This window comes from Temnothorax americanus, unplaced genomic scaffold (genome assembly GCF_048541705.1).
Source record: "Temnothorax americanus isolate GAGA-0224 unplaced genomic scaffold, ASM4854170v1 Scaffold14, whole genome shotgun sequence".
Taxonomy (NCBI): domain Eukaryota; kingdom Metazoa; phylum Arthropoda; class Insecta; order Hymenoptera; family Formicidae; genus Temnothorax; species Temnothorax americanus.
Window position 1 is genome coordinate 4,141,840 of NW_027509275.1, and position 24,464 is coordinate 4,166,303.

General features: G+C 41.3%; 1 protein-coding gene across 6 annotated transcripts; it reads left to right on the plus strand.

Moving 5' to 3' along the window:
- The first annotated feature begins 9,868 nt into the window (after positions 1–9,868).
- Positions 9,869–21,768, plus strand: LOC143894737 (uncharacterized). 6 transcript variants are annotated; one of them, XM_077401343.1, is made up of 7 exons: positions 9,957–10,336; positions 14,328–14,510; positions 14,752–14,902; positions 14,983–15,073; positions 15,207–15,310; positions 15,397–15,782; positions 15,993–21,768. In XM_077401343.1, exons 2-7 carry the CDS (start codon positions 14,499–14,501, stop codon positions 19,479–19,481), a joined length of 4,233 nt encoding a protein of 1,410 aa, XP_077257469.1. In that variant the 5' UTR covers positions 9,957–10,336; positions 14,328–14,498; the 3' UTR covers positions 19,482–21,768. The 6 variants fall into 6 exon arrangements, with proteins under 6 accessions (XP_077257473.1, XP_077257469.1, XP_077257471.1 ...); XM_077401347.1 differs by lacking the exon at positions 14,328–14,510 and having other exon boundaries at positions 9,869–10,004; XM_077401345.1 differs by lacking the exon at positions 14,328–14,510 and having other exon boundaries at positions 9,957–10,340.
- The last annotated feature ends 2,696 nt before the right edge of the window (positions 21,769–24,464 follow it).

Here is a 24,464-nt window from a genome sequence, read left to right on the forward strand (position 1 = left end):
ATGGATAATATCATCATCAGGTATCACGAGGAAAGCAACATTTGTCATATTATTTAGAATTTTAAATATAACAGAAAGTCGGTTCCTCAGTTTTACCGTACCAGTGACATTCTTTTCGGTATAATAAAACAATAAAATAGAAATTAACGGAAATAATCAGCTTATTCCTCGCCTCCATTTTTTAAGACTCCATCGTTTCGTAACAATAGCATAATCGAATCCGTATCACGCGTTGAATACCCCGTAAAAAAAATTAAATAAACTCTTAATTTTAAGCAATTTTTCTTCGAATCTTTGGCATTGAAACTAATACCATAAGAATAGAAACTTCGTAGAAACTTCGTAGAAACTTGACTTGTGTATAATGTGTGTGGGACCGAGCGTGAAAATGGCGAGTCAAGCTTTGAAATGCGGAGTTATATGTTACAAGTGTACCTACCACTTGAGTAATCCTAAATCCATCGCTTAACGTTTATCAGCGAATGTTCGTGTATTCGTATCGTTAATTAATAAAAAATATTCTGCAGATTTTTTTGTTATCTCTGATGATAGATTTCCTTGATAAAAATACGCGGATTATTTCAGTTTTGCATCCAGTTAGCACTCGTGTTTAACTCAATTTATTTTTTCTTTTTAGGCTCGTTACATTAGACTATTAGAGCGAAAACAATTCATTTATACAATTATTTATTCGTTTATCGTGACTCGTGACTAACGAGAAGATATCTTTATAATAAAAGTCTGTTAATATTTCATGATTTCCGACAAAAAAACTATCGTACTTATTTATATAATAAGTATATGATAGAAAAAAAGTAATTGCTCGCAGTGATGTGTATTACTCGTAACGCTTTCGGCTAATCGACGAATCGTGGACAATATATGTGAATTGTAAAGCTGATGACATTTTACAATTCTTTGAAAAGGTTATCGAGTTTGTTCTTAATTTGTATTGCAAAAAGTGATTGTTCTCCCGACCGCTGATTAACAGTTAGGATATGACTGAATGAGCCTGTGTCATTGTCGCCGACCGATCGCCGACATTTTTTAAGTTTTATAAAAAGTCAGGGAGCTCGTTGCAGGTCGACCGAGATCGTGGAATTCTAGACGATATCCATAAGGATAACCTCCTCCCCCCTCTCGCCCTTTCGCCGGATTATCAGCAGCTAGTTAGCTAAGAAGATGATTTCAATTATACGCTTCAAGTGGAAGGCCTATGCTATCATAGGCGGAGGAGGAAGGTACACCGATCCTTACCTTCGACAACCTACATTAGACGCGAGAGAGTCAGCCTGCAGCCACACAGGCCTCGGCCGCTGATTGGCTGTGGCCTCCCCGGGGAAGTGCGTCGGAAGTGAAGAGGGCTGAGCGCGCTCGGGGCGAGAACGAGGCGCGGTTACACAATGCGATAACGCGATCCGCACCCTTGATAAAACTTGACTACGATCTGCGATCTGCGACCTGCGACCTGCGACCTGCGACCGCGGTTGAATCAGCGGGTGGCGTCAGTGACGTCTATCGAAACGCTTGACGACCGAATCTACAGCCAATAACGACGAATTTACACGTGAAACTCTTCTCAGAGTTGCGACGTTGAAATGCCAAAACGTTTATCAGTTACAGTTACGTTAAGAATCTTTTTATCGCGTAAAGTAATTAATTCAGTCTCACCAAGTTATTCATATGATGTTTCTCAATTTTTATCTCAGGTATATCTTAAGCATTCGATAACAAACCTACGATGACATGAAAATCGAAACCCAACCGCGAATTGAAGCTTTTTCCTCGAGAAATATATTCTTCTTTGAAGGAAAGTTTTGAAAATTTTAACTTCAAAGAAGTAAAATGCGGAACGAATAGATATGCTTTGGGACATCACCTTTATGCCGTTTGTTTTGTGGAATTTCAGGTACAATAAGACCCTTCTCTAGTTTAGAATCGTCGATCCATTTATTCTGAAACAGTTCTGAAATTCACATGACGAATTTCTAGCTAGAGAGCATTTTACAGAATAAAAGCTATTCCAGAATAGAGGAGTTCTATTGTATTTTAATACTCCAAGTCCCTTCGGCAAACGAACCCTACAACGGGTAGGATTCTAGATTTGGAAATTGCAAGAACGCGGCGACATCCTCATCGTGTGTAAGGGACATTCGCGCGTAAACTATTCCTCTCTCTCGTTCGCTCGCGCTCCGTCTCGTTTCGTCCCATTGGCGGACAATCCTCGGGATTTCGTTTTTTTTCTGTCTCTCCCCCGCCACGCGGGACGAGCGGCATGACTGTAATGCCGCCACCCTTTTCGCCACCACTCTCCACCACCACGACGACGTGGAGGTCTTCTTCTTCCACCTCGACCTTCCCCCCTATCCCTATCCCGTCCGCGCCACCGGATCGCCCTCACGCACGCACGCACACGCGTGTACGCGCGCGCGCGCGCACACACACGCGGCGCACCCTTCGTCCTGCCTGCAGATGTAGTGGAGAATGAATAATGTACTCTCGCATCAGGAGGGGCTCTGGGCTCTGACTCCGGGGAATGCGAGTGCGAGAGCCTCGTTCGCTTTCCCTTCCCCTCTTGGATTGGAAGACGCACAGGCTACTATACAACGTTCTTATCGAAACGGCGCGACGCAGCGCGGCGGGCAACTATACGAACGCGGTTTACGCGTAGGCGAACTGCATGGGCTTTGATACGACCGACGAAACGATCCTGATATTCGATCTCGTTCTCATTCTTCGTCGCGACGTTAACGGCCCTTTATCAGTCAATTCGTTCGCGTCTATAGTCGCTAATCCTGATCGTCGAGTCTCATGTAATATCGTGCACACAGAAAATAAAAGATGTTAAAAAAATTAAACGACGAAATCGATAAATTGATGAAATTTATTTGCGGTGTGGAACAACATTTCCATATTATAATAATTCTTGCTCGAAGCTGAATGAAAATGATTATTGATCCGTTTCTGGTCGGGCCGATCGAACAATCGCGTTGAGTCTTAAACTGACAATGAGTCGAAACAAAGCTGAAATCCACCAGACAAAAACATAGAAGAATAGAAGTGTAGAACCTATAAATTAATATGACTTATTATACAATTACAATTAGTGTGATCTGGTAATATTAAAATATGTCGAAACATCTATGACTATAACAAGTAATGCTAAATTTCTTTCTTATTTGAACGGTTTTATATACGTCTACATAAGGCTGGTAACAATTTATCTTGCGTTCATTACTAACTCGATCAATAATATTACCTAACAACAGAAAAAGATATTGAACACTTCAAGTAGAAAGGGATCGATAAAATAAGAAGCGTTATATATAATATATATTTTTTTTTCTAAATCTATACACATAATATATCTGTGTTGTTCGTGTCGTCATTTGAAACACGTTTACAATAAAGAATAAAACGATTCGCAACTTTCGCAAACGCATCTTCCTTCCACCACGCCGGCCACGCGCTCTAATATCGTCTCCCTGGTCGAGGGCCGAGGAACAGGCTACCAGGGGCATCAGGCCGAACAGGAGTGAAGAGAGTCGAGCGAGGCGGAGTCGCGGCGCGACTGTCCTAAAATCGGTGGCGGGACACGATGAATCGATACGGTCTCGCGTCCTTGCTACCGCCCTCGGGCGCTCGCGCTCGGCGAGATCACTCGTCGAGTTGATTTGCGGCGCGTCGCGTTGCTTCGAGTCGACGGCAATTTGTCAATCCGAAATGCAGATTCGGTCGAATTCATCTGTTGGATTGAATTCCCAATTCGTTTCCTAGACCGCGTAAGATCCTGGCGATACGAAAAAAGGGACTGATCGAGGTCGAGGTGCGCGCGCGAGCGCGAGTCGACTCCCCTCGCTTCCTTCGCCGCGAAACCGGCGAAACACGTGGAGCGTTTCCCAAAAGCGTTTCTATCGACCGATATCGCGCGGCGCAGACTCCCTGCGACCTGCGAGGACTGTATACGAGTGGCGAGTGCCGGCGTGCACGTGTATATACGTGCGCGCGCGCACGGATACGCACGCACACGCGCGCAGGAAGGCACGGATATACTCCGGCCGGATGGAGCCGCCCACGCATCATCACCTATACAGGTTACACGCGCGATGAAGGGGACGATGATTCGCGGAACGGGCCGTGCTTAGAGAAAGGGCCACGAGGCGAGGAGAGAGAGAGATCTCACTTTGCGTGCCCCCGAGCCCCCGTCTACGTAGCGTCTCATTCGCTACGTCGTTGGTCGTTCCTCGCTCCTCGGCGACGACCGGACCATCCGTATAGAGTATAAAGCTTCGTGGTAGGGAGAGAGAGCGAGGAGCACGGTTCGAAGGCAGCTAAGGCAGCTTCCCAAAGCGAGAGCTTTGAAAATGATTAGCCTCCAGGGACGACGAAGGACGGAAAGGAAAAGACAGAGAGAGAGAGAGAGAGAGAGAGAGAGAGAGAGAGAGAGAGGAAAGGAGGGAAAATGAGGCAAGGAAGGGCACGCACCATGCCACGAATATTTTCGTCCACGTTCTCTGATCGTAAAGGAATGAAGGAGAGGGAGGGGGGTAAGCCGGTCTTCAGCCAACAACCGAGGGTGACTCGTGATTGGAAGGTCGCGTATTGTAGTGGGGCGGGATTTGATCGTAGTTTCCCCAGTATAGTGCGACTGTTGTAATTAAAAACCAACGGAAAGCGTCCAAAGCAGACCACTGCATGGATATTTCGATCATAGTTGTAGAGTAGACCGTAAAATTCTATGTGATCTTTTATATTTCTCTCTGTACGCAGCGAAGTTTTTCGAGACAATTTTAGCAAATCGTACACTGGGTAAAAATCAAACCAGTCGCTTCTTATTTTAATGATTTATCGTTGAGCACATACACTGTTAAATATTTAAAAAATGAAATTTAAATTAATACCTTGAGTTAAATAACATATTGTTATTTTTAACTACATTGTGTGTCAAAATTTATTATTCTACCGCAAAACAGTATTATTTTAACGCTATTGATTTAGTTAAATTAATGACGTATTGAGTATAGGAGCAATGGCAACTATTCCCTATAGGAATGGTTAAAAATTACTCAAATTGAGTATAATTTGATACTACCAATTTAACAGTGTATCGAAGAATACACATCAGATTGTATAGTTGTGATTTTAGAATTAAATTTTGAATAAAAGGAACCATTTTTAGCTCAATAAAAATATTTTTTAAATTCTTTTTAGAGAAATATTTGTATATACACTGACAAATTAATCATGTATCGTTAATCTTTCACTAAAAATTTTGAATCTAAAAGTTCTCCATGCATTGCAGTTAACAATAAGTTTAACGATTAAAAAAGGTTATCTCCAATAGAGAAAAGAGGCACACCGTGCATTTTTCTTTTCTTAAGAATAAGAAAAAGACTTTTTAGCATTCAACATTTTTTAATGAACGATTGAGGAATGCGAGAACCTAGCGATTTAAACAAAGAACTTGTCATTCACATTACTGCACCCTAAAAAAAAATAATAAGAATCGCTTTCGAACAAACAGCAGTTGCAGCTAAGCAGTTAAAAATATAACGAAACCTAACGAGCAAATTTTTTTCAGGAGAATTTTAAATGTTGAAATTCATAAAAATATAGATACACAAACGTAGGGTTCTACAGCGTACCGTAATGAGAGACAAATATTGAGCAACTGAGGTAACTGTTATTTCATCTCGTTTTAGTTAATCTACTTACGCACTCTATTCGTGTTTGGATCTCCATTACGCCGATCAAAACCGCTTGTTTCGCTGCTCTGTTTAAAAATCTATTGTCTAGTTTCCCATTACGTGATAACATAAGTTGAGTTATCTCGTATCATGCTTTCTATTTACGTCTATTTATTCCGATTATCCAATTATTTGTTTCCCTCGTTTATTTTGTTTCAATTACTCTCTACTTTCTTACGCGCGTATTCGATAACATCAAATCGTGTTTCGCATAAGATCTACTACATTCGCAAAGTAATAATAATGCTAAATAAAAATTGTCAATTATATCTTTAATATCAAATATTAAATTCGATAGAGATTATTTAAAAATTAAATTTAATGAGATAAAAGCTATGTGTGGGATACAAAATATAAAGCGTTAAAATTAAAAAGTTATCAAGATGTTTGACAAAGTAACATCTACATGGCATTTTACATTTTATACGCACCGATGTAGGTTTCGATATTGAATGATTTTAAAATAGTTTTTCAAGATTAAAGTGGAGCAGTAAAAATTTGAAAATTGAGTGACTAATTAGTAGCATTAAATTACACGCGAGAACTACAATTTTTTTTTATTTCCACATTTTTCTTTGTACGTCTCTATGCTAAGTTGACACAATCCTTGATTTTAACGAAAAAGTTAAGATTTTAACGAAAAAATAATGTTACAAATAATGCGACATGTTAGCAACAAAAAAAGTATTAAAATCGCGTATGCGATTGCGTTTGATTGTACTTAATTTTTTTCAACTATATCTGTGACGCCCCCATTCCCTCCCCCTCCTCCGAGCAAAGATAGTTTACACTTGATCAAAAGGTACAATAGGTGCTTTCCATTTACATCAAAACTCAGATAATTCTCACTTGTGACGTCGTTCTATCCTTTTTAGCAATTAATGAATAATAAAGACAGAATGACATCACAAGTGAGAATTATCTGAGTTTTGATGTAAATGCGGAAAGCAACTAATATCTGAGCGTTGATCGTTGATGCGATCGATCTCGATTGCGTACTTGGACAATAGGCCGTGAGATTCACGAGATTCGCAAGATTCACGAGATCTTCCTCAAGAGGAGGAAGAGGACACCGGACACCGTTCTGGCGAAATATATAGGGGAATATTCGGACGGCGCAAGCGCAAATAGCGACGGCAGCCTCATCATGTGCACGGAGATCTCTATACCGTTCACTTGCACACGAAGACCCGCATTGAGGATCTTAGATATCGAAACGCATTAATCTGCAAATATACTCGTTTCGCGCACATTCGTATGTGTTTTCTTTATATTTCGACTGACATGAATATCGGCACGTTATATTTTGTATGTATATACATTTTCAGATCTACTGCATCCGTATTAGACCGTGTTCTAATGTAATGACGTAATGACGCAATAAAATTGGCATAACATTGTCATTGTCATCAACTGTTAAATTAGCGAAGCTGCCAAATTAAGCATTAAATTGCGTTTTATATTCTAACTTTTTATATATTACATTAACCCTAATCCCTCCAGCCATGCCCTTTCGTGTCTCACGCGTTTCTAAGGGTCGTTTGTTCCAGAAAACCAATGGCCGTGAGATAATCCCCCCTCCCCTCAAAAAGTTGTTATAGTAGGAAACATCAAGTAGAAATTTCAAAGCCCTAGCTCATTTACTCTCGAAACGGCAAACAGTAAAAATCGCGTTGGGACACGAAAGTGCATGGTTAGAGGATTACGTCATCAGTGTTGTGTGTAGGTAAATGAGATTTTTTTTATATTCGTCATTTTTTTAAGAATTACGAAATAAATTTTCATTTTAATATTTGCGTCATTTATTTCGTTTATACATCATATTGATCATGCGACTAATAATATGGCATTGTTGAATGCAATCATATGAAAGCGTTCAAACAACGTGAAAGTCAAGGTTTTCTATTTCTATTTCTATTTATATATATTTCGATTTCACTTTAAAGCTAAATTTATCTTGGGATAAATGTACCGATTTTAGTGTTGCGCCATTCTTTACCCATCAGTACCTCTCCATTAAAACTGCAGCCATTTTTCTTAATTTGAGACCTCTAACACCTTGGAAAGAACGAGCCATTTCTTCTCGTCTAAATATGCTGCACAAATATGCGCCATACAACTCGCAACCTTACTTGTATATAGAATATACACAATCACAGTTTTCTTAGTGCGCATGTATATACTCCAGTTTCTAGTTCTAACATTGCGTTAGATACTTTTTGCTCGAACATAACGTGACATTTATCTACGTCGTTACTTATACACATTGCAGCAAATACAAGTACGAGACCCATTATCACGATATATACTTACACGTTACAACTTGATATGTATGTCATGTATGTGTACTTACATTCGAGCTTTCGACATATCCTACGTTACACACTCGAGAGATAAATAATTCTTCCTTGTAGAATAAAGACAACGTGATTTATTCGATTTGGAATCGCCATTGCATTCGGACAGGTGAGATAGCTTTCTTTTCGACGTCTCATCTGACCTGTAGGCGTCAGGTGGACGCTTTACCGGTGGAGATTACAGAAAACGATGATCTCTCTCGTACGTCACGTCGCGGAGCTGTCTCGATTCTCGCTGTATCCATCAATCAATCAAGAAACAGAAGAGAGGGAATGGAAAGAAGAAAGGGGCGGAGAGAGAGTAGAAGCAGAAAAAGAAGGGAAATAAAAGCGAGAAGAAAACGAGCGAGGAAGAGGCGATTATGGAGTAGGCAGGGAAATAAGCGTGAAGAAAGAGGCAAGAGAGAAAAGGTTGGAAGTGGGGAGACCTTTTTTCGGGCAAGAATAGCGAAACGAATGGAGACGCGTGAAAGAGAGAAAAGGGGCAGAGAGAGAGGAGAGAGAGAGAGGAGAGAGAGAGAGAGAGAGAGAGAGAGAGAGAGAGAGAGAGAGAGAGAGAGAGAAGTGGCCAGAGTTGCGAGATAAAGAATGGAGGCTAAGAGAAGCTTCCACGAAGAAGAAAAGGGAGAAGAGAAAGGGAAAGCAAAGATATAAAAAGACGGAAAAAAGGGGAAGACAAGGGCTATGCCCTCCCTTCGCAAGCTCACGGCTCATCGCAGGAAAGAGGGAAAGAGAAACGGTAGAACCGAGAGAAATCTGCGCGACAAAGGGCAAACGCGAAACGAACGAGACGAGCGAGACGAGCGAGGCGGACGGGACCAAAAAGACGAAGGGATCGAAAAGGGGAGGGAAAGGGAGTTGATAGTCTTGTAGTTGTAACCCCATCTAAGAACGACCGACGCGGGAAGGGGACTCGGTGCCACCGTGAGCGGCGAGAGGGGCAATTCAACGTCGCTGTGTTAGTGCGAGGTACAACATACGTATGTACTATCCGGTCAAAGAGAGAGGAGCAGGGAGAAGGAAGGGCAAGCGAGAGGAGGTACAACTAGAGGTAGTGGGAGAAAAATGAAGGGGGAACGAGCGAGCACCCGCACGTCGCACGACGACAAGGGATGACGAGAAGAGGAGAGGAGAGAGAGAGAGAATAAGAGGAGAGAGAGAGAAAGAGTGAGAGAGAGAGAGAGAGAGAGAGAGAGAGAGAGAGAGAGAGAGAGAGAGAGAGAGAGAGAGAGAGAGAGAGAGAGACGAGCCAAACAAACCGGCGGCACTAGGTAGAATCAGTAGAGAATGTAGAGATAGAGAGCTGGGTCGCGTCGGACGCGAGGGTCGCGAGGAAGGACAAGAGAGACGAGCGAGAGAAGGGAGCCATAGCAAGAGAGCGAGCGCGAGCGGACGAATGGATGGGTAGAGTAGGGGGAGAGCGGATCAGAAGGGTCGGAAAGGATGGGGTAAAGAGGGGAAAAGGGCATCTCCCGCTCCGCTCCACTCCACTCCCATTTAGTCCGGTATGAGACGCCGTCGGTGGAACGTACGGTTGCGCGCGCTCCCTCCTCAGTCCTCGCCTGTCGTCGCGCGTTGAGTTGAGAGCAGTTGAGAGAGCTCGTGTTCGTGGCTGCGGGTCGTGCCGTTAGTTGGCAAGCGCGCCGCGCGGCGCTGCCCATCGGCAGCCGTAACTTCGTGACCGCCCTGTGTCCTACGTCAGCCGCAATTTCCTCATATTCGAGAAGCCGTCATTTCCGAGACGGTCGCCTCGCGACGCCGACGACGCGCGAACATGGGACATTGGCCGGATCGCGATCGGTTGGCTCGAGAATGACGCGCTCGGCGAACGGCGAGATCGCGCCGTACCACGCGACATCATAGGCTGGCCACCCTGCACAAAGAGAGACCGCTAAAGGGGGTGGGGGGAACGAGAGGGACAAAGAGAGAGAGAGAAAGAGAAAGAGAGAGAGAGAGAGAGAGAGAGAGAGAGAGAGAGAGAGAGAGAAAACGTAGGAAGAGCCCGAGTAGCCGAGACATCGTTTCTGACCGTCGCGTCGACTGTAGCGCTTCGTACGTACGTTGTGGAGTTGTCGACATCATTGTGTCGCACGAAACGAAAAACGCGTCGTCGTTGATCCGCGCGCGCACGCGAGCGCGCGTAGATTCATCCGTGCGCTGGGAGCACGTAGCGTTCTTCCTTGCCTCCGCTGCCTCCGCTGGTATTAGGCTCACATTCTCGCGTGCTCGCACGTAAGTAAGTATGTATATCGATACCTTGGACTCACGCGCGTCACATACATGTACACGTACACGCGCACACAAAGTCACAAAGCAGAGTCGTAGCCTGCACTCACACATGCGCGATGCGCCGCCGGTTGACGGTGCAATCGCACAATACAAAGAGAGCATTTGCGTTTGTGTGCTGGGACTGCCGGGAGATGGAGCAACGGGACGGGCAGACGGACGGAGTACGGATCACAGACCGGACGAACGTACGAACGGTGTTCTCTTGGTCTGTTTTCTGTTGTATCCCGCGTATTCTCCTTTCTCTCTGTATCTCTTCCCTTCTCCCTTCTCTCTTCTCTCTTTTCTCTTTTTTCACGCATACATACACACACACACACACACACGCATCCCAGCTTCTCTTCCACCGGCCGGCGACCACCCTTCTCTTTCCGGCGCATATCCTCGTATTTACGCATTTTCTCATTCCGCCTCTCGTTCTCGTTGCCTCGTCTTGGACAAAATCGCACGAGATTCACTCGTCGCGGTCGCGGGTCGCGGTTCGGTAGACAACCCTGGAACCTGGACTGGAATAAGCATCGCTGGTGTGATGCGTTATTAATGCGTAATTGACCATCAGGTCCATCACGTCATGAGAGACGTGATCAGATATAACTTGAATTTTCTAATACTTAATTCTAATTCGATAGAAAAGTATTCGATAAGAATTCCCGAAAAATTTCCCCAAGTTGGATGTATTCAGCGAATACATTTCTATTATTAATGCGAGTAAAATAGCAAACTTGATTAAGATTCTAGATCCAGTAAACAGGTTTTAGAAACTTTGCTTAACATTCTGCCCCTTATGGGATTATCAGTTGTACGCGAATAACGGCAGAATGTAAAGTAAAAGCTAATTTCTTATTTCGAGAGAGGATATAATAGATATTAATAAATGAATTATTTTGGTGTGAAAATGTTTCATTGTGATTTCTTATAATTCGGACAACAAAATAGCTCTTGAGGAACCATAAAATTTGTATTTTCCAAAAATAAAGCAATTTTAGTGAACGTTTTTAAAATTACTTTGTATTAGCCAAGTTTAAGAGTTGTAAGAAAACTTGCAGAGAAATTGTTGAATGTTTAAACAAAAATAAAATTACCTCAAGGTCATCGTAGTTTATCATAAAATCCTTATTTCAAAATCTTAGGAGGCAATTTATATAGAGAAAATTTTAAACACGTTTGTACCAGCAAGAATACGACTCGCTCGTCTCTATGTCGACGAGCAACTTGCTTAATTACATTTACTTGATTGCTGTATCTGTCATGTCTTATTATTAATATCTGCAATTCTGCAGTACAAACAAAACTCACGGTATCCATTCGATGGATGCCTGATCTATTAAACCACGTGTCACGAAGACGATCCTCAAATATATTCGATCGTTTACGATCACGAATTGTTGCTACGGGAAAATCTTTTCTTCCCGTCGTTAATAAGGGAAAGCTACACACACACACACACACACACACACACACACACACATACACAAATTGCTCCCCTCAACGTCCGTTTTTCGTGGCCTCTGTGTCTCTTTGGTGTCGCTAGGTGATTGCGAACGTTGGTTTGGCTTCTAGGATAAGGAGGGTCGTCGGACGCCCCATACTTTTCGCAAATGTTAGTACCACGGGCCGCCTAATGCCGAGACGATGCTTCACGAGCGATTTTTTATCTTTTCTTCTAACGCGCGAATTAAACGAATTAAAACTGAGAATTGCTCATTCCGTTGCATTTCTTTACGCAAATCTCATTGCTTTCTCTCGTCTAATTCGCCTAAACTAATTCTGAACATTGTCACGTAGCGATAATAAAAATAATAAAATCTCGTTGAAAATATTGAAATGTTTACACCGATAAGAAACAATAATTCGATATGGGAAAGCTATTAAAAAATAAAGACGAAGCCGCGGGGTTCGTCGCATCGATAGAATTCATCATTCATTAATTGATTAGTATTATAGGGCAGTGTCACGCGACAGGACAGATAGAAAGAAGGAAAAAAAACGCCTCGTTGAACATTATCCAATGCTTTGAGAAGAACACAAAGGCCGCCTTCAGCGTTCGCTTTTGCGTTCGTTTTTTTTTTGTGCGGCGCAACGCGTTGTGGAGATGACACGGAGATGCGGGAGCGGGAGATGCTCCTAGCACGCGCTAATTTCCGAAGCACGTGTGTGTCTTTTCCCTTCGTTTATCGCGTTACGCGTTACGCGGACGTGGCGAATTTCGAGATGATTCTTTTACCGAGAATAACGTGTAGCTTAGTTTTATTACGACAAGAAGCATTTCAGTGATGTCGATGGAACTGTACTATGTCGCAACTGTATACTTGGACAATTTTCACTCGCAATCGTTTTTCAAATCCAGAATATCCAGAATGATGTTTATCAGTATCATTTTTAAATGTATAATCCAGATATGTTTTATGATACTCGATGTGATCACAAAATTTAAAATATAATATCGCTATCGAAAATATAAAGATTATAGCGTACAACGAATAAGAGATGGTAAAAGATGCGAGAGATTCTTTAATCCTCGAACTGTGCCTCTCGGCTTTAACAATGTTTAATAAAAGTAATTTATGTGTAAAGATAATCGCGTGTCATATCTCTCTCTCTCTCTCTCTCTCTCTCTCTCTCTCTCTCTCTCTCTCTCTCTCTCTCTCTCACCATTTACAAAGTTTCTCACGGATTACGGGATTAATCTATGCGAAAACTAAAAACATTCGCTGCTTTATTATTTGTATTATGCATTGCCTATTATGACATGTTATTAATATTATCTGAGATATTACTTGAGATGTATATATATTCAGTTTCGGAGTCAGTCCGCGCTTACGCATTCCCGCGTTTCGTTTGCCGTAGTGAGAATTTTGCTCGTCTTCTCTTGGAGCAGTTCGGTATAAATAGACGTAGTATCGTACTAGACATCGCGCAAAACGCGATATATACCCAAGACACTCTTCGGGAGCACGGTAATTCGGGTAATTCGGTTAATTAACGATAAAACGACTGGGATAAAACGTCGTCGTATAAAGATAAATCGATGGTCGGACGAATTGTTCCATTCCTTGTCGAAAATGCCAAAGAACTCGTGCCTTTTTCTTGCGATGCTATTTACATGCCTTGATCTCTCTTTAGTCCCGTAAACGTAAAACGTAAACCATACGCATCCTCCGATCATAGTTAGTTATCTGCGATAGCAGATGCAATTTACTTTTACAATTAGACTAACAATAATAAGTCAGTTATTTTCATAAATGAAAACGGGAAAAGGATGGAGATATGGGACGCGCCGCTACAAAAGCTACAACAAAAAGACGCGTCTCGATGTAATGTAAATGGCGGAATCTGTTCTCTTTGGCGACGCACGATACACGACACACGTGTTCGCGTTTACGCGATGACGCGCGTGTTGCTCGTCAGCACTCGTCAGTACGATGGTACGCAACTTTCAACTTGTATGCCATTGAAAGAGAAGAAAGAGAAAGATCGAAATTCTTGTCGTAACCAACGAATGTTATGCGATAACTATGTGAGTCGAGCTTATCGTCGGGCCGCAAAATACCGCGATATTCGATCAATACCGTCAGGTATATTCGACGGGCGTACACACAGACGCACGCAAATGTACACCGCGATGCAAGGGACGTTTGGCGGTTTAACCGCGCCGTCGGCGTCGGGCCGTCGAGCGCCGTGAGCGGAAAAAGCATGGAAAGGACGATTTTAAACAGAGACGGGAATAGGGAATAGGGAACACGCGTACCTACTCGTATAGTGCCGCGTACCGTGTATACAGGCGGGCTTGAGCGGGGGGGATTGGTGATGCCGAGCAACAACGGGGACAACGGGATTAGTATAGCAATAGCTACCTGAGCCACCTGAGAAATGAGAAACCTTCGGAAAATTCAGCTAGGCACATAATGATGTATCAAAACCTGAGTTGCGAATACAGCTGTTGCAGGGAAGATTTCCAACATTTTCGGAGCACCGAGAAAATATTCCGACACGAATGCCAACGAGAGAGACCATGTTTCTCATCGTTTTCAGTTGATGCGATATTACGATGCTGTATTTTATCCATCTCTCAAAAAAATATTATATATGCAATGTATAATATTGATCTATGTGTAGTTTCGTACGTTATTTATTTAATATATTCGACTTTCTCTCTCTCTCTCTCTCTCTCTCTCTCTCTCTCTCTCTCTCTCTCTCTCTTCTTACGTGTAATTGTGACGGACGAAAAATTCTTTGCGAAAGTTATACCTTTTATTGATGCTATCGATGTAAACATTATTTTCCTGTAACATGAAAGTCTAGCTAGAATTAAGAAATTGCGTATATTTAAATATTTTAAATGATTGCGTTTATCTTTACAGATTTTGTGTTTTACGATTCATTTGTACGAGGAAGAAATGGCTAGTATCGGCAAAAGGACACTCTTATGTAATATTAATCCACATCTAATGTGTCTACTATGCCGGGGCTACCTTATAGATGCCACAACCGTAGTAGAGTGTTTACACTCCTGTAAGTAAAATCGAGATTTGTTCAGAATTTTTCTATTTGATCAACAGCGATGATTAATATGCTGTATGTTTTTCATTCAGTTTGTAGAAGTTGCATCTTGAAGTATCTCAGTACTGCAGCACACTGTCCATCGTGCAAACATGCGATCAACAAGGCGAAGCCAAATATCAAGTACGATCATAGTTTTTTGATTATTTGTATATACGGCAACTTACGTTATTTATTTGTACTTTTATTATATAGTAATAATGGACGATTAAATTATTATATCTGAATGTTATTTAAGACCACGATCTCTTTGCAGAGCTGACAAGACGTTACAAGAGATCGTATATAAATTGGTGCCCGGGTTATACCACAAGGAAATGCTGAAAAGGAGAGAATTTTACAAGAAGCATCCCGAACATGGTAATTAGTCAATTCGTTTCAAGGCGGTTTATGCTTAGATTGTAAACAACATTCTAAATATTAAATCTTAATTTTTAAATAATTAGCCAACTCGGCAACGCCGGAGCAACGCGGCGAAGATGTAAGCGGACGTTTAATATTCAATCCAGAGGATCAAGTGAGTTTGAGTTTGGAGTATTTACCGCCGGGAGCAGATCCGTTGACTATATTGAGTACCAGCGACATGGATACAAACAACTCGAACAATGCCAACAGTAATAACGATAATAACGGTAATTGCAACGGTAATATTGATAGCAGAAGGTATCTAAAGTGTCCGGCTCTAGTAAGTGTGGGACACCTGAAGAAATTTATAGCGATGAAATACAGCGTTGACGTAACGAGATATACCATCGAGATTTGTCATCGACGCGCGACACTTCCCGAAAATTGGACTCTCATGGACGTCGCTTATATCTATGCGTGGAAAAGGGTTCGTATCGTCTCATTAATTTGTTATTCAAATACCTATCTTTTCGATTTTCGCGAAATAATTAGTAGATTAAAATTGGTCAATGTTGACAACAAGCATTATAAACTAGATTATATTCTTGTAGCACGTGTCTGTTATAACTATGTTGTTCTATAATTAATATTTGTTTATACATATATAAAATAATTTTTCTACTTAAATTTCTCGCAGATTGCACCGATGAGGTTTTTCTATCGAGTGGCACAAGAGGAACAAAGACTCGAAGCACCGTTGCATCAAAGACCATCGACTCCGGGACTCGGAGCTCGGGACTGCTTGCCACCGAATGAGGCGCATAACGACAGCAATCTAGAGAGTAAATCCGTTAACCATTTGGAAACTTCTAGATTAGAGATTAAACCTGCGAGCGACAATGTTGAGACGACAGTATCGGCAAAACATTTAAACAAGATTGCCAATGACGGGATAATATCGCCCGTGAATCGCAAGCAAATGACAATAATCGAGAAAGACGAAGCAGACGAAACAACGGTGTCAAGGACGACTACGTCCGCAACGTCGTCGACGTTAACGACAAACGTCACAAGAACGCTAACCACAACAACGAATGCATCTCTCCCATCAGGAACAAACACGTCCCTTTCGACGACATGTAATGATTCGAACAAGCAGATAAAGAGTCCAATTAAGATACTGAAGAATCCGGACGGAAGATACGAGGTAATGAAAAGTCCGCCCACTGCTGCCGTAACGGACGTCAAGAGCCCTACGAGTCCTAATCCCGAATTTAGTGTCGTGAATTCTAATGGTGTAAAGATAACGTTGAAGCAGTGTTCGCCGCCGCAGAATAGTAGCGCGAAAAAACCAAAAGTCATCAGCAATATTCTGTTGCGTTGCGGCCAAATGGAGAAAAACACGGCGCAGCCGTCGAGTGCGTTAATGATCCAGCAAGTGCAACAGCAACAGGACAAAGACAAGCTTACCACGACGAGTCCGACATTGCCGAATAAACAAGAAAAACAACGGCGTAAAGTAACCTTCGTGGATCGATCTTCAACACCTGAGAAAACCTCTCCCACTACCAGCGTTACAATGCCGAAAACCGTATTGAAAAAACCGGCGGAGCAGCAGGACAAGAAACAATTTCTACAGGGTTTTCAATTGACCGCTAGAGAACCATCAATGGACGATAGCAAGCTGAAATCTCCCGTTCGAGACATTAGCGTTGCGATGAGCACCGTTAAATCTTTTCAAAAAAATTATGCGATACCGAAGATGGAAGAATCTTCTAAGAAAGACTCTGACGAAGTCAAGAAAAAGAATAACATTGAAAACACCGGCTCGAACGCGAATAATAGTACCACCACGACAAATATAATTACAAAACGCGTTTCTGGAATACCTGCCAACTCACGAACATACACACACAAAACCGACGACGCAGATGGACACGCGGGTAATTCAGGAACAAGTCCAAACAGCAACCATGCTGCCAAAGCAGATGTGTACACCTTCTCCAGCGATCCGCCAATTGTTCCAGCTGGAGCAGTCAAGAGAAAGTGTCCTCCGGGTGTACCGATTGCTGATCTCAAGCGTCGAAAAACACCGCAGGTTGTGCAGAGACAAGAAATTAACAAGAAACAAAATTCCTCATATAATTCTGCTGTTAATAAGCTATCGCGTACATCTTCCACAGAGCATGTAGTTCCTATAAGTTCCAGAGCGATCAATACGGTAGGAGATTACGATGCCGGGTCGAGCCGCGTGTCCAACGTGAATAATACTAAAGCATCGACTGGTCCATTGCTTTCGAACGACACTAGAGATTTGCTGGGGTATAACTACGGTTTGAATATTCCGGCGAGTTTGAGCATAACACTGACCTCGCCTAAATCTCCAGGATCTTCCGGACAATTCGTCGAACCTAACGACTCCAACGACAATAGTCGAAAGGCCGTGTTGGGCAAAGTAAACCCCAATATCACGTTGAACGACTGTTCAGTCGATCCACGCGTGTGGAAAGCTCTGAAGACTGGGCAAATCAAAATGCCAACTACTCCGTCGAAAGCTAAATCAACGGCAACAGCAGCGGCGGTGACAAAGCAGACGATGTCCACGGTGATGACAGATCGGGGTGAGACAGCGAATCAACAACGTACGACGACATTAGCTGCCAAACGGAAAAAAGAACACGAATCATCTAGGGATATTCTAGACTTGAGCGGAGGCAATAGAAAGATGGACATACATCCTCTGAGAATTCCACAGCCGGTGCCAAAACTTAATAAAACTAATAAAGTTACAGCAGGTAGAGATAGTATGCAACCGGGAGGTATCTCCGACCAAGGTCAAGTAGTGACGCTCATGGGTGGTCATAGATATTACCGAGCACCACCGGGCTCTCTGACACCCGCCGCTCATCGCGTCAACGATTGTCCGTTACCACCATCGCCATCGCCATCGCGTACACCTGTCTATGCACCGTCTTTCGGTAGCATCAACCGATCAAGCTCGGATTTCTCAAATATCTTCCCGAGCCTACCTATCTACGCTCTTCAACAGGCGCCGAATCTTCAACAGTTTCAACAGATGGATACAGCACGGTTGAGATTACCACCGCGATCTGCTACAGAAAGTGGAACGATATCCGCGATAGGAAGCGGTGACAACACTAATTCCAATATTAGTAGCATACCGGGGAAAAGTCACCTGGCCGCACAGTGTGCACCCATTAAGCCCGCAAGATCTTCCGTGGCACCTTTAGCGGTTCCTATTAACAAGCAACAACCCATCGAAAAATCCACAAACAGTATCAACCGAACAGTTCCGGTAGACCCGACCAAGTCTCTAGCTCTTCGTAACAGCGAAACCACGGATGAAACTTGTCATGTCCAAAAGAAATACTCCTTGAGTGTCGAAAGCACAAATAATAGGTTCTTGTCGCGAAACGAATGCGTGAAGAATAATGATCGAGTCACCAATGAAACAATTAGAGATTTGAATGTCGAGTCCAGGAACGAAACGATCAATACTGATAATTCGGTGCAACAGCAGCTGCAGGAGCAACAACATCGCGAAGCAATGAGTCCTAATATCGTATCGTCAACGGCTTCACCGTCACCGCCTCCAGGTGACAATGGTGGTATAAACGTGAGAAATGAAGATAGTGCTAACAGTGATACTAATATCAACAGTAATGATTCGAACGAAAGTAACACCGTGACGCCTGGTCAGACAAAAAGCATCAGCTCTGAGGTGATGTGCAGCAAATCGCCAGATAGTCCGGATTCCAGTTCGATCACAGTAGAGAATTCGGGGACGACGAGCAAGGGCTCAACCTTAACGGATCGGGAAATCCCGATGGACGTCCAGACGTCGCCGGACACGGCACAAGCCTCGGAATCGACTGTGAATCCAGACGACAACCCCGTCGACGATTCGACCGCTACTAACGACAAGAATAAGTTTGCCAACAACAAATCAGAAGCAAGTGAAATCGCGAAACAATTGATGCAAAAAAGTTTGCTAGCAGTTTTTCCTTCAACTGAATGGGCGAACAATCCCATAGCCGCTGCACATCTGGGAAACTTTCTCAAAAGTTTGAACTGTCCGATAAAGAGCGAGGGATTCACCGAAGGATCGAAAACAGAGAAAGTCGATCAGAAAACCACCGATAATGACGATAATAAAAATCGGTAATGACACCTTCGCGAAAGTGAGAGATTTTCCAAGGCAATTTCGAGCGATCGTAACAATCTTACAAAATTTCAAAAACGATACGTTTACGTCATATTTAACATCTACGTAACAACTCGACACAGAATTTTATAATTTGACGAGAGCTTTCAGTTTCTTTTATCTTGATTGATTGGATTGATTGTTGTAGATTGTAGATTTCACTGAATCGTATCTAGTTATCTCGTTGTAATACGCATAAAACATTGGTGAGAAAAATATATGGCATCAAGCCGAGCACAGATAAACTTTGAGACACTGCCATACAAATCGAAAGATGCATAAAATTATTTTTAACTGATAATGAGATGTACACAGTTATACTACAATTCACGCAGTGCAAGGGGAGAATCTTACGATGAGATGAAAGCATTACGTTATACGATATACGTATATTATAGAATAGGTAGTGTAAAGAGCGCAGTAGACCGAGAATCTTATTTTTTCAAATTTTTTAAAAATAATCTCACACATTGAAATAATCTATATAAAATAATCTATACAGACTACACACACACACACACACACATTACTAGTCCAAAACTTGTAATATTCCGGAAAAAAGAACCTGTTACTTTAATCTGAGTTTTCTTCTTTCTGTTACATGTACATACCAAACAAAAAAAAAGAAACAGTTTTTGCAATCAATGATATATAACTGATTAATTGAAATGACTTATCCCGCAAATGAGCTCTATATCTTTTATATTTTAAGAGCCAATACTGAAAATATTGGCTACTAAAGTTGGATTCTCTAAAACGATTGGCTCAATAATTACCTAATTAATAATATATACAGTCAAATCTCTGTATTCTTAACATGTCGGGACCAAACTTCCTATTCTTAACACTTTCTCTCGGATCTTACTTTAATGTGCATGTGCAAAGAATGAAATTGTTGGGTCTTTTACTCCACATATGATTACACGTATGGTTACATATGAATACAGGTAACAAATATTGACATTGATATAGTAAAAGAAAACAATGCAGAAAGAGATACTAAGAATACGGAGATATTAGGAATGTGGAAATTCGACTGTAACAGAGACGGTTGATTATAGTTTACAGCTGTTTACAGCTGTATGGAAAAGTAACAAAGAGCCACAGAGTCCAAGCGGAAGCAAATTGCAAACCGTATTCGCACCTTCTTTAATATAAATTCAAAATCATCTACACGATACACGTCACACAATTTTCCTAATAAAACTTACTAGTTCATATCAAGTGCTGGAAAATTGAAAATTTCAAGCATTTTTGATCTTCCATTTTATACTTAGCATTATCACATTCTAATTAGAATGTAGATTTGAATCCGAGGAACAGACATTTAAAAGTGAACATGACTATTGCAAAATTCAAGAAATATTTATAAAACTACAATTTTTTAAACGACGCATTTTATATTATTCTTATATACCGTATATAAAGCAATTTATATAAAAAATGAATATTCACAGGATTTTTTCATAAAATTGCAAATTGTTAACAAAAAATGATATTTTAATGTATTAAGCTTTTATTATCTTATCTACCGATAGCTATATATTTTATTATATATTATAATGTATGTCGCACTAAACCAGATATGAAGATTATAACATGATGCGAGTACAGTTCCATATACATATATATATATATATATATGTATACACACAGATCTGAACAATATTCTTGGAAAACGAAGAATCTTACAGTCTAAGTGCTATTGTTAGTATTTTTATTTTTTATGTTACGTTTTATGTATTAGTAACATGCGTAATATCGATACGTTGTATATCGATAATTGTTGCATACGTTATGCGATTGCGCGCAATGCGTTTGTATTATATTAATTATTGTATTATTTTGGGATTGTACATATTTATAATTATTATAATATAGCAAGAGAGCGTGGGACAAGTTCTTGCCTCGAACGTTCTGTTACTTTATAAATCAAAAGTTGATTGAGTGCATTTCCTGTGTTTAAGTATTAATTTTGAAGAAAACGTAAGATCGTATAATAAAAATGAATATATAAAAAAAAATACATTATTCTCTCTCACATATATTGCATATACTGCACCTGGAACATACAACAATGAACATCTGTGTTGTGAGCTCATTACGTACCTATACGCTTATTGTAAATTTTTCTTCCGATTTTTACCCAAAACAGAAATGTGGCTTTTTATTTCTCGTTGTAGACATTTTATCGTGTATTAATTTATACAATTCTTTGTGTCGCATCTGTTTTGAAATAAATTTTCCTTTAACTTAAAGTATTTTATTTTATCTTCCTCGAATCTTTATAAGTATAACAGTTATTTAAACATAGTCCATTATAAATTTAATAAATTTGTCTATGCGTTTATTTTATTAAATTTTTTATTACAAATAGATCTGTACATAGGTAAATCTAGTTCTTATTGCATACATAATACATGTACCGCATACATACATATGATAATAATGGTAATGAATATGATAATAATGGTATCAAATATAAGTTAAAATATGAAAAAAAAGTTAAAACGCGTTTTAGCTTTTCCAGCATTATTTAACTGTCAAAAGCAACAATTAAGAACTATAGAACTTACACAATGCGGATCTGATTAAATTTTGAAATAAATTTTCCTTTAACTTAAAGTATTTTATTTTATCTTCCAATCTCTACCAATCACAGACAAATATTAGCCTCAAGGGTCGCACAGTAGTGTTTTTTGAACGCAGCTACATTGGGCGCGTTCAGCAGATACAACAGTTGCACAACAGATTTTCATGGGCAGTGAAATGCAGCAGGCAGCAGCGAGCAGCAGTTTAGTACGTTCAATTTTTGCTACTCGTGAAATTGGTCCTATACAACCAATAATATGAAGCCCGAATTTCGAGCAGCAAAAATTTGCGCCGGAAGTGAGCCAAACATTTCTAGGAACGTACTAAACTGCTGCTCACTGTTGCTGAAAACTTGAGATTCAATTCAACTTTACTTTATTTATATATATATATATATATATATATATATATATATATATATATATATAGGTTAGAGGAGCACCTCGCGAGGTACAGAAGCACCCTCGCCTTTGTCGGGACATCGGCGATTTCGTTGTAGGTTTATCGCCGTGCACGCTGTGAAATTAGCGCGAGAACAATGAAATTCATAATTCTCATATAATAGTGTTCGTATTTAATGAAATAAAAGAATGCAAAAAATTACATTGACAAGATTCGCGAGGTAAAAGAGCACCTCGCGAGGTTAGAGGAAATCTCGCGAGGTACAGAAGCACCCTCGCCTTTGTCGGGACATCGGCGATTTCGTTGTAGGTTTATCGCCGTGCACGCTGTGAAATTAGCGCGAGATAAATAAAATTCATAATTCTCATATAATAGTGTTCGTATTTAATAAAATAAGAGAATGCAAAAAATTACATTGACAAGTTTCGCGAGGTAGAAGAGCACCTCGCGAGGTTAGAGGAGATCTCGCGAGGTACAGAAGCACCCTCGCCTTTGTCGGGACATCGGCGATTTCGTTGTAGGTTTATCGCCGTGCACGCTGTGAAATTAGCGCGAGAACAATAAAATAAAGGAAAATTTATTTCAAAACAGATGCGCACAAGAATTGTATAAGTAAATGTCTACAATGTGAACCAATTGAATGCTCGTGTATAAACTTTCTTTCACATCGCGCTTCACATTTGTCGCATTTGTCACGTGACAACATGTAAAACGAGAAATAAAAAGCCACATTTCTGTTTTGGGTACAAATCGAAAGAAAAATTTACAATAAGTATTAGGTACGTAATGAGCTCACAACATAGATGTTCATTGTTATATGTTCCAGGTGCAGTATATATGCAATTATTCATTTTTATTATACGATCTTACTTTTTCTTCAAAATTAATACTTAAACACAGAAAATGCACTCAATCAACTTTCGATTTATAAAGTAACAGGACGTTCGAGGCAAGAACTTGTCCCACGCTCTCTTGTTGCTATATTACAATAATTTATTATCTAATTTTCTACAAAGTTAGATTAGGAGCACGTACAAATGAATTTTAAACATTTGTAAACGTAACGAATTACGTAAACAAGCAAATTACGTGTCTGTTTTTGAACGAAAAACGGAATTATTGTATTCGCATACACTACACGTTTGAGCTTGTTAATTCGCTCTCGACGTTCATACGCATTTTAGAGCAAGCTCGCTCCGGACGCTCCCTCGTTCGCGATCGCGACAAGAACCGTCTTTCCACGCGATTCACTCATTCGAACTAGTAATCGAAACGGAGGCAAGAGACACACGACACGAATTCCAAGGTTATCGTCTCACTGCGACACTCGGGACAAGGATTCTATTAAAGATTCGGGATGTATCGCGCTTCGAATCATTTGTCTCTCATGCACAATTCACTTACCGATCGCGGCACATTGGCCACATTGCAGAAGACCCGTCAAATCACAGCCCGCAGCCGGGAGGAGCAGGAGGGTGATACGTACCCGGGCGTTCACTTCGGCCATCCCACTTGTTGCGGTCGACCCGAGAATCCGAGAAGTAACAGAATACAGAATATTCGGCGTACATATTCAGCTTGCAACACACACACACACACACACACACACTCTCTCTCTGTAACCGGAGGATTTCTTTTCGTTCACGAGAACACGGGAAAGAAAAATTACACGAGCGACAACGTCTCGCCGCGACCCGCCACTTGTACGACGTACCGTCCGTACCGACGTTCAACGAGTAACGTATTACTTGCGCGCGCCACGCGACGAGTCGAGCCGGGACTGCCGGGAGCCCCCGAATCCGGCCGAATCACGTTCGGCCTTCGGGCGCCTTCGGCCGCTCTCGCTAAAGTCCCTACGGCGCGGCGTACGGCGCTACAATATGGCGTTGCGTTGAACCACGTGATTTAGTTAGCCAATCAGACGGTTTCCTTCAATGTGGGTTCTCTATT